General features: G+C 39.4%; 1 protein-coding gene across 1 annotated transcript in view; it reads left to right on the forward strand.

Annotated features, from left to right (window-relative positions):
* The first annotated feature begins 4,495 nt into the window (after nt 1-4,495).
* Nucleotides 4,496-19,609, forward strand: part of LOC122810815 (obscurin-like) — a 374,712-nt gene continuing 359,598 nt past the window's right edge. The window contains exon 1 of the mRNA XM_044082375.1: nt 4,496-4,835. Within this exon, the coding sequence (XP_043938310.1) occupies nt 4,496-4,835 (340 nt within the window). The remainder of the gene's footprint in view (nt 4,836-19,609) is intronic.

Genomic DNA, 19,609 nt, shown 5'->3' on the forward strand with positions numbered 1-19,609 from the left:
ATCCCCACCCATAGGCAGTTACCACTGCGCCTTCACAGCCCAGGCCGGGGCTGTGCTGGGGGCTGGATAGAACGGGCAGGCACACCCGTGAGTTGCGCCACCCTCGCCTCAAGCTGGCGTAGGGGATCAGTCACAGACCACCTGATCTCGCTACACACCACAGACCGGACCCTATGGAGGGTGAGTGGAGGCTCTCCTCCGGCCACGCTTGCAGAGGGGGGACGAGCCCCATCCCCTGCAGCGCTTCCACCCGAAGGTGGCACAGGGCCACCGGAGGAGGAGGTCCAGGCCTGGGCACTGGTGCCAGGTGCACTCACCTGCTGAGGTGGGATAGGTGGGTCCGCTGGAACCCGCCTTCCCTATTGTCCTATGTTTAGCAGTATTTTATGGCATTTTGGGTTAGTAACAAACAACACCATTCAAAATTAGATGTAACAGCATACATCAGTATTCCCATTGACCAAACACCCATGAATTCCAAACATTGAGCAGCAAGCATAACACATGCATATTTAGAACAATAGTGCACATTCCAACAGCATGCAGGGTTGATTGGTGGCAACAGGCCATCAGGTTTGGATATGTGAACGGGGCACATGCATCAACGTACATGCAGATATGTTTGAACCAACAGGACAAATGTCCATGGGAATTAATTGTGAATACACATACCCGGTTTGGTGTGGAATGGCATCATTTGTGACAATAGGGTAAGGTGGAGAAATATTACATTAACAACTAAAACTACCTATACATATACTGTACATTCCTAGTAGATGCAGATATATATCCCCTACATGTGTTAGTACAGTTTCCTGTATGTAATGTTAGGAATGTTGGTGATGGGGATGTTACTGCTACATTAATATACATTCCATTTTTATTCATATATGTTCATATCTGGCTGTGTTCAGGTACAGCATCCTGCTACATTTGATTTATATGGGTCTAGACAACTGTGGATGTTCAGCATTTCATACAACCATACTATTTCCATAATGCAAAGGTACAACAACATATCCAATTTGTGGGACGGACACAGTCCATGTTCTACATTTTATTTCACACATTACTGTTTGGTTGTGGCTGTCTCATTCATTTCATTATGTCGTGACTGCAGTATACCTTTATTCCAGACTTATTACAGCTTTCTTGGTAGCTTCAAACTGTCTTTCTCACACTCTCTCAATTATTTTATATTTACATTTCAGAATGGTACTTAATTCTAGGCTGTATTAACATTTATTACTGGTTTACAACAATCCTTTCCAGCTGACTCACTTATTTCATATGGCAGAATTTACAAGGATGTATTTTGACACTTGTCTATCCTTTGTTGATTGATTACCACAAATTTTCTGGCTGCAGCAGTTATCTGATATTACAATACAGGTGGAAACTCTATTTGAGACTTGTTTAGTCTTTATTACTGGTTTGCATTACACTCTTTTCCAGGCTGCATCACTTATCTAATCTTACAATACTAGCAGAATCTTTCTTCTAGGCTTATTTGAGCTTTATTAGTGGGTTACAACACTGAACTCTTATACAATTTGTCTCAGTTTTATTCTATGACAATACCAGCTAAATAATTACTAACCTGCCTGGTGGTGCAACCTCAGCAGCCTATCAGCATAGGCTCGCTGATTCGTGGAACGAACACCTGCAGCTGTAATATAAATAAAGTAATATTGGAACATACATCTCCATACTATAGGCTAGGATAGCATTTCTTACATACTTAATTACATTGATACTTACTCAGTAGTGGGGCGTTGGGCATTTGGCGGGCCTCCTGGATCCGACGGTTCAGTCGGTCCTCCTTCCGTCACTTCAGGTCTGCATGGTGGTGACGGACTTGTTCACCAGCCCTTTGAATGCCTATGGCACTGGTGATATCATGTGCCAACCGGTTCCACGCCTCTGCCTTGTATGCACCCCAGTGAACCTGGCCCTGCATGAGTTGTGCTTCATGATCATGGACTAGGAGCCAAACCATATATTTTGACTCCTCAACACCCAACCTCTGTGCTCTAAAGTGACTTCCCTCTCCTGCACCTGCCATCCTGACTGCAAATGGGTACCACAATCAGTTATGCTGTGTATTCCCACCTATGGGGCTTATATATGCCGGTTTTCCCACACTTATCTGTGATTGGCCATTTTGGATATTTATCAGCTTAAAAAAACCTGCTTTGTCATGCTTCTATTTCCATTCATTCCTATATAAACGCTAATACTGCATTTCTCAGTACAACTGTCATGGCTTAGTGGTTCAGTACGTTGACTATGGTGAACCAAAAAACCAAGTAAAGCACAAAATAACCAGCAAAAACAGAATCCAAGCCAGAGCAGGAGATAAAAAACCAACAGCAATAGCGTACTTCAATTTTAATGCCCGCTTTCGTCACAAGACTTCCTCAGAATGCAAAGAAAATCACTACCAACAACCCTTAAATATTCACACCAATTACTTACAAATAATTAACAATTAATTAAAAATAATTAACACAAACACTTGCAAATGTTAATAAATATACAATGTTTGGTTAAGTAAGCAAAAACATAGTGTCACTATCTTTGTCAACGTGTAACTTCCTGTATTTTAAAAAACATTTTACATTAATGGTGTCATTCAGTCCCGGAAATTTATCTGAATTCAGCTTAATTTGCCAAATAGTCTCACGTTGTTCCAAATAGTTTTTGTAATCCCCTTCTCTTAAATCAGAATGTACAGTTTCTACATTGTACATTTATTAACATTTGCAAGTGTTTGTGTTAATTATTTTTAATTAATTGTTAATTATTTGTATGTAATTGGTGTGAATATTTAAGGGTTGTTGGTAGTGATTTTCTTTGCATTCTGAGGAAGTCTTGTGACGAAAGCGGGCATTAAAATTGAAGTACACTATTGCTGTTGGTTTTTTATCTCCTGCTCTGGCTTGGATTCTGTTTTTGCTGGTTATTTTGTGCTTTACTTGGTTTTTTGGTTCTTTGAAGCAATGTCTGAAGCCGGAGATGAAGAACTATTGAACTTGTCGGTTCATCCTACACCGACATCAGAAGTTACAGCTTTAAACAATTTATTAACTGCTACCTTATTGGATATACAGAGCTCCCTTAAGGTTTTGGTCTCGAGAGCTAATGAGAAGGAACGTGCTGACATGAGACCCATCAGCACCAACGGGGCAAACTCTTCCAGTCCTGATTCATCTTTCCAGGAGCTGGATACAGTTTTGGAAGTAGCAGACAAACGCGAAAGGGATTATTGTCGAGTTGCGGCGTCTTCTTTGCGGAGAAAACCATTATCAGAAAACATTGCTGGATGCAGGACAGTACAATCGTTTTTGGATGAGGTGTTGAATCCATTTGGCAACACAGGTAAATTCTGCCAACCGCTTAACTCTGCAGACATTAATAACAAACGCGGTCTCTTACTGAGGTTATTAAAAAGATACCGCTCATTAGATTTAGAGAACTGTTACTTCAAGCGATGCATTGAGTTGAGTATAGTCCCTAAGGGACTGAGATTTTTCAAATGCCCTAATGGTGTTACTGTTAATTTACCTTTTTTTAAAACTTTAACCAACTTTTTCAACAACGCTGGCATTGACTTTTTAAAATTGCTCATTGACAACAACTTAGGCAAAATGAGCGATTTAAGGGAGGAAATTGTGTTTGTTGAAAGCGAACTTAAGAATTTGTTGGGTGAAATTAACGCCAGTGAATTTTTTGAGGTTGTTCATGAAGAGCTTGAGCAACACACGGCTGAAGTTACCAGCCGTAAACAACTTAAATTGACTCGTGATCTCACTTCTTATGAAAACCATAGTGCATATAGCAATTTTGCTAACAGAGGGAACGCTTCCACAATTAAAGGGAATTATACTCGTTCATCTACCTTTAATGTTTGGGGCAAAAGAAACTACAGTACTGTTGCTTCTGGGCTTAGCGAACCAGCACCATTAGGTGCTGAGCAGGTCATTGTTGACAACGGTGACCATGCTGACTGCCAGCAGAGCACTAAAACTGTCAGTACCATTCTTGAAAATGAATGTAATGACAATATTTCAAGCAATAGTGATGCTAATGTTGAGAAAACAGTGAATATTAATAACAATGATAAGGAGAGCATTGGAGACACTTTAAACGTTAACGGGTCAGTTAGACCTAAAGTAAGAACTGGGACAAACATTTCTGCTAACATTTCAACTGTTTCTTCTTCTTTTTTCAACAAGAGAACCAATCACAACAGCAAGCATACTGTTTTGACCAGGAGTCGGACCTTTCTAGGGTCGAACTCATCAGACGACGAGACTTAGATGGAATGTTAGACCAATTCAGTATCATTAACTTGATTGAACATTGCTTTTCTGATTGTGAAGTTACAATTTTAAAATATGGTTTAAATTTTATTCCAACTTCCAGGGCCAATTTTAGTAAAACTATTATTGATATAAAGAAATTCACCAGAAAATTGAATTTATTTTATTTGATGAATTCTTTATCAGATAAAGAGCAAAGAAAAAAGGTTTTGATTAAACCCTCAGATTTTACCCCTCACTTGCATCACACCATTAAGGTCTTTGAGGAACAATGTATTCAGGACATTACTCGAGTTTTGAACAACAGAAGTTACACCACTAATAATTTGAACAGGGATGAAAGAATGGCCCTCCAAAATCTAAAATCACTTTGTAAAGATTTCAGATTCATGAAAAGTGACAAGGGGAGCAATATTGTTATCATGAGCCAAGAGACTTATAACAACAAAATGTTGGATATTATTAACAATGGTGACGAGTATGAGATTATCAGCCTTCATGAAATTAAACGTAGGGTGCATTTTATTCATTCTGAGTTATACGCACTATTCATGACGGGCGACATTACTCTTGATATTTATGACTTTTGTATAGTTCAAGAGCCACGCATAGGGGTTATTTTTGGTATACCCAAAACACATAAGAACATAAATGATCCCCCCCTTAGACCTATTGTCTCTTCACCACATTCTGTAACTGAGGGAATTTCTCTAGTGATTGATGCTGTGTTGGGGCCTATTTTGGCTAGTGAAATTTCATTTATTAAAGACTCATGGCATTTTTTAAGCAAATTTGGGTTATTTTTGCAGGATGGTGGCTTTGATCCCCTGAGGCACATTATTTTTACTATTGATGTTGTCTCTTTATATACATGTATTCCTCACACTTTAGGAATAGATGCTGTTTGTGATTTTTTGCTCAGAAAAAATATCGGGTTGACTAGAAATGCTATTTCCACTATTAGGTTATTTTTGGAAATTATTTTGGAAAACAATTTTTTCTTATTGGGACAAACTTATTATAGACAAAAGAAGGGGGTGGCCATGGGGTCTCCTGCTGCACCAGCCTTTGCTAATCCTGTCATGGCTTGGTGGGAGTTTGAATTTATGCCTATTTTAAACAGGAAGTTTCACATTAAGTTTTATTGTCGTTTTATCGACGATTTATTTTTTGTAATAGAAGGAGATTCTTCCACTGTTGACCTGTTAATTTCAGAAATTAATTTATCTTCTGATTACTTGAAATTTACCAAAGGATGTGCAGGATTGAAGGCCAATTTTTTGGATGTGTTTCTTTATTGGGATGAAATCGAATTTAGATTTCATAGTAGGATTTACCGTAAAGAGACTTTTACAAATGGGTACCTGCATCACCTTAGCAACCACCCTAGGCATGTCATTAAAAATATTCCTCGTGGTCAACTTATAAGAGCTAGTCGTATGACTTCTAAATTTTGTGATCTCACTGATGAATTTAATACTATTATTTTTTTATTCAGTCAGAGAGGATACAGTATTACTGAACTATTTAAGTTAAGGGATGAGATTTTAAGCAGACGTTCTACTTCATTTAAAGCTTTATTAGATTACCCTACTTTGTCAGTCACCATTGTCAATAGGTTTGATAAAAAGAACGACATCAATAAACACATTATGTGTTCACTAGATATTAGTTCTGATGGGGGCCAGATCAGGCAAATTGTCACTAACAACTGGAGGATAATAAATGACAACAATGACATACAAAAAATTCTGGGGAATCAACCTTCTTTTGTTTTTAGGAACCACAACAATTTGAAGAAAACTTTGGAATTTTATGATTTCAACCAAACTAATTTACACACAAATAAAGTTGGAATGCATTGTTGCCATACCTGCAATATGTGTAGGTTTATTTCTGAAGGTCCCTACATTAGGATAGAAACTATCGACAGAACCTTCAAGGTTCCAGGTTATGTTGATTGCAATTCTAAGGGGGTTGTTTACATAAGTTTGTGTTCAGGGTGCTCAGCTTTTTATGTTGGCATGACGACCAGATGTCTTAAAACTAGGATAAGGGAGCACATTTACAGTATAAGAACCAGTGATGAAAATAGTGCTCTTTTTAAGCATTCAGTTGTTTGCACTTCTTTTAAAAAAAAATTATTCTCTGTTTTAGAAACTGTACATTCTGATTTAAGAGAAGGGGATTACAAAAACTATTTGGAACAACGTGAGACTATTTGGCAAATTAAGCTGAATTCAGATAAATTTCCGGGACTGAATGACACCATTAATGTAAAATGTTTTTTAAAATACAGGAAGTTACACGTTGACAAAGATAGTGACACTATGTTTTTGCTTACTTAACCAAACATTGTATATTTATTAACACTTGCAAGTGTTTGTGTTAATTATTTTTAATTAATTGTTAATTATTTGTAAGTAATTGGTGTGAATATTTAAGGGTTGTTGGTAGTGATTTTCTTTGCATTCTGAGGAAGTCTTGTGACGAAAGCGGGCATTAAAATTGAAGTACGCTATTGCTGTTGGTTTTTTATCTCCTGCTCTGGCTTGGATTCTGTTTTTGCACGTTGACTATGGTGCACAGTATCCCGGGTTCGAGCCTGGTCATTGCTTTTTTATTTTACTACTGTCTAGACAGGCTAGGAGGTGTGTCTGTGTAAAGGCGGCTTTGATACAGCTTGCCCAACGTTGCCCGACGGTAAACTAGTTGGCACGCTGCACAGCTCTGCACAAACGGCTTACGCTGGGTAACGCCTTATTTAGCTATGAGCACTCATATTGCGCTGGGTGAAGCGCTGCTCAGCTACGGGCACTCATTTTAAGTGTGTTAAAGTGCTGCTCAACTCGGGGCACTCATATTCAACTTGTTAAAGCACTACTCACCTATGGGCACTCATATTCAGCTTGTTAAAGTGCTGCTCACTTATGGGCACTCATATTCAGCTTGTTAAAGCACTGCTCACCTACGGGCACCCATATTTAGCTTGCTAAAGCCTTGCTAAGCTATGGGCAATTATGATCCTTTTTTTATATTTTATTATGTCGGATGTCTTCAAAAATACATGGCCCATTTCATTACATTTTACTTAAATTATAGTTTTATATATATATATATATATATATATATATATATATATATATATATCTATATATCTATATCTATATCTATATATATATATATATATATATATATATATATATATATATGGCAGGGGATGGTTTCATGCTTATTTAAATAAAAATGGAAAATGATGTTGTGGGGGCTCGAACCATGACTACCTCCTCTTTGGCCAACGTCTCTACCCACGCTTATTGCTACTTGGCTTAATTTGCATATTTAGATCTTATATGCTTTTCAATGTCTACTAACTGTGGCTGAGCGGAGGGCATACCCATGCAAATGAGCGCAACTACGGCAAACATTTTGGAAATTATATAAAAAAAAAAAATGAAACTGCTATTTTTATGTTTTACATTACAGTTGGGTTTATAGTCTGTGGGGACATGTGTGGTGTTATGTTCCTTGACATTTCCGTGGACCCGCTCGTGGGTATTTACTTTCAGTACTCTGACTCTTCTGGGAACGTGTCCCTTTGCAGAACTTGGCATTTGGACACGCTGCCTACTTTCCTACATGGACTGTGTTCACCTAGGGTATGATTCAGCATGCCCTCATGAATATGCATGGCATGCTGACGTCATACCGTTAGACGGCAGCCTCCACGTAAGACATATAAACTCTTACACGGAGGTTTAGTGAATCCTGCCCACAATCTTTTGGTGTTTCTGTGAGAGGAATCTCAATGCAGGAAACATGTAAACTTTACACTAAAAAAACTACAGGCTGATTTCCCTTGGGTTCTGCCTTCTCTTCAAAAGTATTATATGATATGTGAGAGGAATCTCAATGCAGGAAACATGTAAACTCTCAATACAGGAAACATGTAAACTTTACACTAAAAAAACTACAGGCTAATTTCCCTTGGGTTCTGCCTTCTCTTCAAAAGTATTATATTCTTCAAATCATGGTATCCAATTGAGATCATCTTGACAACAAAGCATTATGTAAGAGTTTCAATTAATAACAAATAAATTGATGACCCACTCGCTGAAGTATAAGAACAAACATTTTACTAAATAAATAAAAGACTCAGTAAAAATACAAACGTTAGCGCTTTCGTAAGGCACATAGACCAAACTTCATCAGACAATTCAATGATGCAACAGTTCAGCTTATATAACACACCCACTTCCTTCAATTAATTAATCATAAAAAATCCCTCTAATTAGTAATAAACCAATGCACTTGAACCTAGATATTAACACATATAAATTACATAAATATATCATTTATGTAATTTATATGTGTTAATATCTAGGTTCAAGTGCATTGCTTTATTACTAATTAGAGTGATTTTTTATGATTAATTAATTGAAGGGAGTGGGTGTGTTATATAAGCTGAACTATTGTATCATTGAATTGTCTGATGAAGTTTGGTCTATGTGCCTTACGAAAGCGCTAACGTTTGTATTTTTACTGAGTCTTTTATTTATTTAGTAAAACATTTGTTCTTATACTTCAGCGAGTGGGTCATCAATTTATTTGTTACTGGTTGGTGTTGTGCTTTGTGTTTATTCAGAGTTTCAATTAACTCCATCGTATTTCCTTGCACATCAATGAAATAAGATATGGCAGTATTAGTCTTATTTATATGTACTAAATTAAACAACCTTAATGTGGCATACTTAAAATTAATTTAACTCAGCATCTGAGACAGGTCAAATGCTGACCAGCACTTTCCTGGTTAGTCCAAACTGGATACTGCTGAGATTTATAGGTTGCTACTAGGTGACTTTTACGTTAAACTTTTTAAAGTCTAGCCTCTGCAATCCCACTGGTTTACCCAGTTAGTTACATTTATCCATCCCCAAAACACAACGTGTTAGGCCTGAAATAAATGTAAAGTATCCCATACATTTGTCTACATTAGATTTGAAGAGAGTGAGGAATGTGCTTTGCTTTACAGAAAGAAAGAGATTGTTTCAGTGGAGGGGAGTTTTTTTTCAATCAGTATCTGACATGTCAGTTCATATTTGTGTTGGAATATAGATTTAGGCCCATTGATCTTGTATTTGTGTTGCTATTAGTTTTACAGATATATAGTAGATCAAGCAGGGTTAGGTCATTTACTGCTTTGGGGAGATGGAGAAGAAATATACGTCTTTTAGCCGCTCAGTGTGACATAAGGTGCTCATATCTGAGATATGTTTTGTAGAGGGGAACAATGACTTATTTTGGCCAAGAGGAGATGACCTTAGTAATAAGCTGGACAAAGTTGAAGGTTTGGTGGTCAAAGTATCACTTATTATCCATGAAGGTACCAAGACCTCCAGTAACTGTCTATTTTAAGGGGGGGGGGCTTTTACATGGTAGTTGTGTGATAGTTCCTGCTTCCTTAGCTATATAATTCTGTATTTTTTTCTTTGGCATTCAGCTTTAGACCAAGATCTTAAACACACTGAATTTGTCCACATTAAGCTATCTTGAATGATCTACATGTCTTCAGGGAATGTGATGATGACCCCAGTTCTGTAGTCATCTATGAACTTGGACAGCCAGAGACCTTTAGTATCAGATTTGATATCAGAGAAGTAGATGGCAAATAAAACTGGCCCCAAAGTAGAATCATGTGCTACACCACTAGTGGCAAGTCTCTTGTAGGATAGTGCCCATTAATTCTATTAAAGTGATATCTATCAGTGAGGCAGTTAGCAATCCATCAGGCTCTTAAGATATTTATATTGAGTTAGACCTGTTTGTCAGTGATGCCAAAGTTGACTATAGTGTTTAAATCCTTGGTAAATTGAGACAGTGTTCACAGAGTTACTGTTGTGTATTGTTTTTGTGAAAAAAATCACATAGGTTTTACAGGCATGATATACCTTTTACAAAAACATATTGGTCTGGGTCCAGGGATTATGAGTTTTCTATGTCCCTTTTTATGAGGTATCTTCTTCTTCTTCTTCTTCTTCTTCTTCTTATTCTTCTTCTTTCAGCTGCCCTCGTTAGGGGTCGCCACAGCAGATCAACTGTTTCCATTTCTTCCTGTCCTCTGCATCTTGCTCTGTCACACCAGCCATCTGCATGTCCTCTCTCACCACATCCATAAACCTTATCTTAGGCCTTCCTCTTTTCCTGTTACCTGGCAGCTTCATCCTTAGCATCTTTTTCCCAATATACTCTGCATCCCTCCTCAGCACATGTCCAAACCAATGTAATCTTGCCTCTCTGGCTTTGTCTCCAAACCTTCCAACCTGGGCTGACCCTCTAATATACTTATTCCTAATCCTGTCCATCCTTATGATGATATATTTCATCAGTTTGCAAATGCTGCTGGTAGGACTTGATGTCATACATCCAAGTCAGCTGAAATGCTGTCTAAAGAACACAGAAAGGTGGGCTGTATATAGGGTGCTCCTGAAAATAGACAAAATAATGTGCTACATTTACAAGACCAGTAGGATAACACAAAACAACCTTTTGTTCTCCCTCCCTTTTCCTGCCTTCTGATAGGTTCATAGGTGCATAGTAGGCTAACAACCATTGGGACTTTTATAATCCTAGCCATGCAACCAGAATGAGTTACTGTGCCTTGGGGATTATTTTAAGAGATGCATGTTAGTTAGGACATGAATTAATGTCTGCCTCTGTCCATCAGGTACATGGGTTTCAGACTGGGGTGAATTTCTGATTTCCCATCCACTGGACCAGGTCGCCCTTGAATAAGGTTCAGGAACGGCTCTGCTTCATATGGATGGGAAGTCTATTCTAGTGAATAGGGATTCTCTGATTACATACCTTCCTTCTAACATGTCCAATCTAAGTCATGAGCAAAGTTTAAATCCTTAGATCTAGTAGCTCTGCTGCTATTCATTGTTCAGATATGCAAAAGGTCCATTAGGGCAGGATCTAAGGATGCCTTGTTTGCCAGGCATAAACAGCCTCTCAGCAGTCTGAAGGAAAGAGGATATAGAGATAGGGCTTTGAGGTGATTTGCATAAGACATTATGTTCACACACTGTATTTTTTTGTGAGGAACCTCTGTGGACATTCCAGTTGTTGCATGTGTCTGGACAGATATATTCCAAAGGGGGTGTTATACTCAATGATGTGTCTGGTGATGGGTGAGTACAGTAGCATGATGACTTTTATGGAACCTAGATATCATGCCTTTAATTAGAGATACATTCCAAAGGGGTGTTATACTCAGTGATGTGTCTGGTGATGGCTGAGTACAGTAGCATGATGACTTTCCTGGTACCTAGATATCATGCCTTTAATTAGAGATACATTCCAAAGGGTGTGTTAAACTCAGTGATGTGTCTGGTGATGGCTGAGTACAGTAACATGATGACTGTCCTGGTACCTAGATATCATGCTTTAATTAGTGATACATTCCAAAGGGGGTGTTATACTCAGTGATATGTCTGGTGATGGCTGAGTACAGTAAGATGATGAGTGTCCTGGTACCTAGATATCATGTCATTAATTAGAGATACATTCCAAAGGGGGTGTTATACTCAGTGATGTGTCTGGTGATGGCTGAGTACAGTAGCATGATGAGTGTCCTGGTCAGATACATTCCAAAGGGGGTGTTATACTCAGTGATGTGTCTGTGATGGCTGAGTACAGTAACATGATGACTTTCCTGGTACCTAGATATCATGCCTTTAATTAGAGATACATTCCAAAGGGGTGTTATACTCAGTGATTTGTCTGGTGATGGCTGAGTACAGTAGCATGATGAGTGTCCTGGTCAGATACATTCCAAAGGGGTGTTATACTCAGTGATGTGTCTGTGATGGCTGAGTACAGTAACATGATGACTTTCCTGGTACCTAGATATCATGCCTTTAATTAGAGATACATTCCAAAGGGGTGTTATACTCAGTGATGTGTCTGGTGGTATCTGAGTACAGTAGCATGATGACTTTCCTGGTACCTAGATATCATGCCTTTAATTAGAGATACATTCCAAAGGGGTGTTATACTCAGTGATGTGTCTGTGATGGCTGAGTACAGTAACATGATGACTTTTCTGGTACTTAGATATCATGCCTTTAATTAGAGATACATTCCAAAGGGGTGTTATACTCAGTGATGTGTCTGGTGATGGCTGAGTACAGTAACATGATGAATTTTCTGGTACCTAGATATCATGCCTTTAATTAGAGATACATTCCAAAGTGGGTGTTATACTCAGTGATGTGTCTGGCGATGGCTGAGTACAGTAACATGATGACTTTCCTGGTACCTAGATATCATGCCTTTAATTAGAGATACATTCCAAAGGGGGTGTTATACTTAGTGATGTGTCTGATGATGGCTGATTCCAGTAACATGATGATTTTTCTGGTACCTAGATATCATGACTTTAATTAGAGATACATATTATAGGGGGTGTTATATTCATTTATGTGTCTGATGATGGCTGAGTACAGTAGTATGATGACTTTCCTGGTACCTTGATATCATGCCTTTTATTAGAGATACATTCCAAAGGTGGTGTTATACTCAGTGATGTGTCTGTTGATGGCTGAGTACAGTAACATGATGACCTTCCAGGTACCCAGATAACATGCCTTTAATTAGAGATACTTTCCAAAGGGGGTGTTATACTCAGTGATGTGTCTGGCGATGGCTGAGAACAGTAGCATGATGAGTGTCCTGGTCAGATACATTCCAAAGGGGGTGTTACACTCAGTGATGGGTCTGGTGATGGCTGAGTACAGTAACATGATGATATTCCTGGTAACTAGATATCACGCCTTTAATTAGAGATACATTCCAAAGGGGGTATTATACTCAGTGATGTGTCTGGTGATGGCTGAGTACAGTAACACGATGAGTGTCCTGGTACCTAGATATCATGCCTTTAATTAGAGATACATTCCAAAGAGGGTGTTATACTCAGTGATGTGTCTGTGATGGCTGAGTACAGAAACATGATGACTTTCCTGATACCTAGATGTCATGCCTTTAATTAGAGATACATTCCAAAGGGGGTGTTATACTCAGTGATGTGTCTGGCGATGGCTGAGAACAGCAGCATGATGAGTGTCCTGGTCAGATAGATTCCAAAGGGGGTGTTTCACTCAGTGATGGGTCTGGTGATGGCTGAGTACAGTAACATGATGCCATTCCTGGTACCTAGATATCACGCCTGTAATTAGAGATACATTTCAAATAAGGTGTTATACTCAGTGATGTGTCTGGTGATGGCTGAGTACAGTAACATGATGACTTTCCTGGTACCTAGATATCATGCCTTTAATTAGAGATACATTCCAAAGGGGTGTTATACTCAGTGATGTGTCTGGTGATGGCTGAGTACAGTAACATGATGACTTTCCTGGTACCTAGATATCATGCCTTTAATTAGATATACATTCCAAAGGGGGTGTTATACTCAATGATGTGTCTGGTGATGGCTGAGTACAGTAACATGATGACTTTCCTGGTACCTAGATATCATGCCTTTAATTAGAGATACATTCCAAAGGGGTGTTATACTCAGTGATGTGTCTGGTGGCTGAGTACAGTAACATGATGACTTTCCTGGTACCTAGATATCATGCCTTTAATTAGAGATACATTCCAAAGGGGGTGTTATACTCAGTGATGTGTCTGGTGATGGCTGAGTACAGTAACATGATGACTTTCCTGGTACCTAGATATCATGCCTTTAATTAGAGATACATTCCAAAGGGGTGTTATACTCAGTGATGTGTCTGGTGATGGCTGAGTACAGTAACATGATGACTTTCCTGGTACCTAGATATCATGCCTTTAATTAGAGATACATTCCAAAGGGGTGTTATACTCAGTGATGTGTCTGGTGATGGCTGAGTACAGTAACATGATGACTTTCCTGGTACCTAGATATCATGCCTTTAATTAGAGATACTATCCAAAAGGGTTGTTATACCTAGTGAATGATGTGTTTGATGGCTGAGTGCAGTGACAATGATGCCTTCCCTGGTACCTAGATATCATGCCTTTAATTAGAGATACATTCCAAAGGGGTGTTATACTCAGTGATGTGTCTGGTGATGGCTGAGTACAGTAACATGATGACTTTCCTGGTACCTAGATATCATGCCTTTAATTAGAGATACATTCCAAAGGGGGTGTTATACTCAGTGATGTGTCTGGTGATGGCTGAGTACAGTAACATGATGACTTTCCTGGTACCTAGATATCATGCCTTTAATTAGAGATACATTCCAAAGGGGTGTTATACTCAGTGATGTGTCTGGTGATGGCTGAGTACAGTAACATGATGACTTTCCTGGTACCTAGATATCATGCCTTTAATTAGAGATACATTCCAAAGGGGTGTTATACTCAGTGATGTGTCTGGTGATGGCTGAGTACAGTAACATGATGACTTTCCTGGTACCTAGATATCATGCCTTTAATTAGAGATACATTCCAAAGGGGTGTTATACTCAGTGATGTGTCTGGTGATGGCTGAGTACAGTAACATGATGACTTTCCTGGTACCTAGATATCATGCCTTTAATTAGAGATACATTCCAAAGGGGGTGTTATACTCAGTGATGTGTCTGGTGATGGCTGAGTACAGTAACATGATGACTTTCCTGGTACCTAGATATCATGCCTTTAATTAGAGATACATTCCAAAGGGGTGTTATACTCAGTGATGTGTCTGGTGATGGCTGAGTACAGTAACATGATGACTTTCCTGGTACCTAGATATCATGCCTTTAATTAGAGATACATTCCAAAGGGGTGTTATACTCAGTGATGTGTCTGGTGATGGCTGAGTACAGTAACATGATGAGTGTCCTGGTCAGATACATTCCAAAGGGGGTGTTATACTCAGTGATGTGTCTGGTGATGGCTGAGTACAGTAACATGATGACTTTCCTGGTACCTAGATATCATGCCTTTAATTAGAGATACATTCCAAAGGGGGTGTTATACTCAGTGATGTGTCTGGTGATGGCTGAGTACAGTAACATGATGACTTTCCTGGTACCTAGATATCATGCCTTTAATTAGAGATACATTCCAAAGGGGTGTTATACTCAGTGATGTGTCTGGTGATGGCTGAATACAGTAACATGATGACTTTCCTGGTACCTAGATATCATGCCTTTAATTAGAGATACATTCCAAAGAGGGTGTTGTACTCAGTGATGTGTCTGGTGATGGCTGAGTACAGTAACATGATGACTTTCCTGATACCTAGATATCATGCCTTTAATTACAGATACATTCCAAAGGGGCTGTTATACTCATTGATGTGTCTGATGATGGTTGACTACAGTAGTGTGATGAATTTCCTGGTACCTTGATATCATGCCTTTAATTAGAGATGTATTCCAAAGTGCGTATTATACTCAGTGGTGTGTCTGTTGATGGCTGATTACAGTAACATGATGACATTCCTGGTACCTAGATATCACGCCTTTAATTAGAGATACATTCCAAATAGGGTGTTATACTCAGTGATGTGTCTGGTGATGGCTGAGTACAGTAACATGATGACTTTCCTGGTACCTAGATATCATGCCTTTAATTAGAAGATGAGTCAGAAGTGACATACTTCATGGCACCCATGCAGATGGGAACTGAAATTTGTTTGTTTAATCCTACACTAAGACACTGTACGAGCACATCCACTTGTGCATGAATCGTGCCATCCCCAATAGAACCAAGACACATCCACTTGTGCATGAATCGTGCCATCCCCAATAGAACCAAGACACTCTTCTCCAAAAAAGAAAGCCAATCTGGCGGTATCTTGCCATAAACAAACTTTAGAACAAAAGGAAGAAAATGTTGCAGAAAAGAGGAAAATCCCAGGATGCAAAAAAAAAAACTCCCTTACTAGCTTCAGTAAGAAGCTGAGATCCCTCATAAAATCCTCCAAAGCTAGTTATGAAAATAAAATTGCCACAGATTCCAAAGACAACCACAAGGCATTGTATTGCTATGTCACGAATCTAAATGGCAATGCTCAGATCTGCTCTGAGATACAACAGCATGGCATTAAATATACTGATCCCAAGGATATTCCAATATCCTGGCAGATCAATTCAGTGCAAACTTCACCCCCCTTTCACTCCCTAAAGGGCCCATCTCAATAACAAAAGATTGCCAAATTCCAGTAATAATGGCCACACAGGTAAAAAACACACTCTCCAAAGCTAAGAATACAGCATCCATGGGACCAGCCAACATCCCAGGCTGTGTACTATATGAACTAAAAAATGAACTGGCACCTCACCTAAGTGTCATGTTTAATCATAGCCTCACCTCAGGCTTCGTGACCACTGACTGATGCACAGCTGCAGTTATCCCACTCCACAAGGGGGATCGACCTTGGATCCCGGGAGCTACCACCCCATCAGTCTGATGAGCCTGATCTGCAAGGCTATGGAACATATTATCATGGCACTTATAAAGAAAGACATTGGCAACCTTCAAACACTGGACCCCCACTCAGTTTGGGTTTGTGAAGGGCCGATCTTGTCTTCTGAACCTGATTGACTCTTTTCATTCAGTCTCCAGAGCTGTGGACAAGGGTAAGGTGGTCCACACAGCCTATCTGGACCTTGCCAAGGCCTTCGACACCATCCCCCACTCTGGAATCATATATAAACTTACTAAGCTGGGTATTAATCCCTACATCACTTGATGGGTTGCCAACTGGCTTATTGACAGAACCCAGACTGTAAAAGTAACCAACTCCTAATCCAGCTCCAGACAAGTGAAAAGTGGAGTACCTCAGGGTTCAGTCCTGTGACCGCTCATGTTTGGCATCTTCTTCTCTGAAGTACAGGCCAACACTAAGGGACTCTAGCTAACAAAATTCGCAGATGACTGCAAACTGGGAGCCATTATTGAATCCCCAAATAATGTGGATATTCTACAAAAGGGCCTTACAGAAACAGATGCTTGGTGCCAGAGCCATGGGCTCAAGCTCAATGCCATGAAATGTATAGTTATCCCCTTTGGGAAAAAACATGTACCCATGAATTACCACGTAAGTGGCAGTACACTAAACATTGAAAGTGTGATAAGAGACTTAGGGACACAGGTGGACATTGGTCTCACCTTCGTTAACCACATCACCACAACAGTCAGGAAATCCTTCTATATATCACACTTCATCACTATGGGCTTTTCATCCAGAAAAAAAGGAGGTCATTGTCCCACTATACTCATCCCTCATTAGACCCATTATAGAATACAATGCCCCATTTGGTATGTACCTCCCAAGACATCTACAGCAACTGGAAAGGCCACAGAAATACCTCACTTAAAGAATCACAGGCCTAAAGTAGATGCCCTATGCTGACGATCTAAAAAATCTCTGCTTAACATACAAGGCCATGTCAATCCCAGAGCTGTTGGACATGCTGCACTTAAAGAAATCCCAATCCTTTAGAGATACATGCTCCAGGGGTTTAAACCTTGTCATCACAATGAACAAAACATGCTGGAGGGATAGGTTCCTGACCCAGAGACTCCCCAGACTCTGGTATAGACTGCCCATACATGTCAAGCAGAGCGCCTCTTTGGCCCTCTTCAAAAGGAACCTTGATGATTGGATTGAAGTTAGGAAATTCACCCCTGGGATCATATCAGTCACACTGCTAGACTGGGGTCAAGGAAGTAAATGCTGTCGGAAAAAATAGCCAGGGAATTGTTATGGCTAAACTTGTATAGGCCCTAGCACTAATAGCCTAGTACCAACCTATGAACCACATAATAATTTTCTTACTACCGTAGACACATGTTGGTTGAAACCCATATTACTATCTGCATGATTCCCCAGATCCCTGACTACTGTGTCCACTTTTATAGGTATTTTATCAATGAGGTAGTACCCCTGAGTGGCCGTCTTCCCAAAAGCTACTATTATGCATTACTTGGTATTGAGTTTTAAGCCATGGCTTTGGTACCAGCCATTTGTCTGTGTTAGACCTTTCTATAAGATTTTAGTATCTTGAGGGGATTCTATGATTGCCCGTAGCTTGCAATCATTTATAAATCTGGTAAGCCAGAAGCTTTTGACATTACCCTTGACCTCCAAAAATTGATGCTAAAGAGGAGCAGACCCAGCAAAGAACCTGGGGGGACTCCACTGGTGACTGGCCTCTTTATGGAGGTGGTTTCTCCATTCCTAACTTCCTGGGTCTTAAATGTTGAGCCAGCTGGCTATCCAATGAGTTATATAGTGGTTTATGCCTAATTCTGTGAGTTTGTTTACAGTGCCTGAGTGGGGTATTGATTTAAATGCCTTTGCTAGGTCAAGATAGGTAGCATGCACCATTTTGCCCTAATCCATTGCCTGGGTGACCTTTACAAAGAAGTCCACCAGATTCAATAGGCATGACTTGCTTTTGTTGAAACCAAACTGGGTTAGGTCCAGTGTCTAAAGGTTTCCTATGTCACTCTTAATCATTTCCATGATAATTCTTTCCATGGTCTTGCATATAAGAATAGTCAGACTAATAGGTCTGTAATTCCTGGGATTTGTTGATGGCCCACTCTTATGCAGAGGGATGATGGTTGAAATCTTCCATTCATGTGGCATGAAGCCTGTGTGGAGGCTGTGGTTGAATAGTGACTCCAGTGGCACAAATAGGTCATATTTCAAGCTATTTATGAGGCATCTTGTGATAGTATCAGCACTCATCAAATCTGTATTCCTGACCTTTGAGAGTGCAACAATGTTATTATCCCTACTGATGCTTGAGGGGGATGATATGAGATGGTATTCTCTGGGGGGGCAACTGAGAATAAGAGGATAGTAAGTTAGCGTTAAATTTGTCAGCCAGAAGATCTGCTATATCTTCCAATTCTGCAAATATGGCTCCATTTACCAGTAGTTTGGCTCACTGTTGTGGGCTATTTTTTTTTTTTTGGACATAGCTAAAGAAAGCCTTATGGTTATCCTTGGCCTGAGATACTATCTTTACCTCAAATTTTGCTTTGTTGGACTTAATTAATCCTGTTAGGTGTCTATTCTGTTTGACAAGATGAAGCCCTGAGTGTTTGTGCTTACAAAGTCTAGTAATCTCTCTGCCTGTAAATGTAGGGTTGTGTAGGATTCCCAGTTTATAGAGAGATAATTAATGCTGATCATGGTGTCCCTGTCTCTTCCCTTTATGTTTGTCTCCTGTCTTCAGCCATGATGTCAAGGTGAGTTTATGTAGGTAACTAAGTTTGTAAAAACA

Source organism: Protopterus annectens, chromosome 9.part0 (assembly GCF_019279795.1).
Source record: "Protopterus annectens isolate FY-2018-M chromosome 9.part0, PAN1.0, whole genome shotgun sequence".
NCBI lineage: Eukaryota > Metazoa > Chordata > Ceratodontiformes > Protopteridae > Protopterus > Protopterus annectens.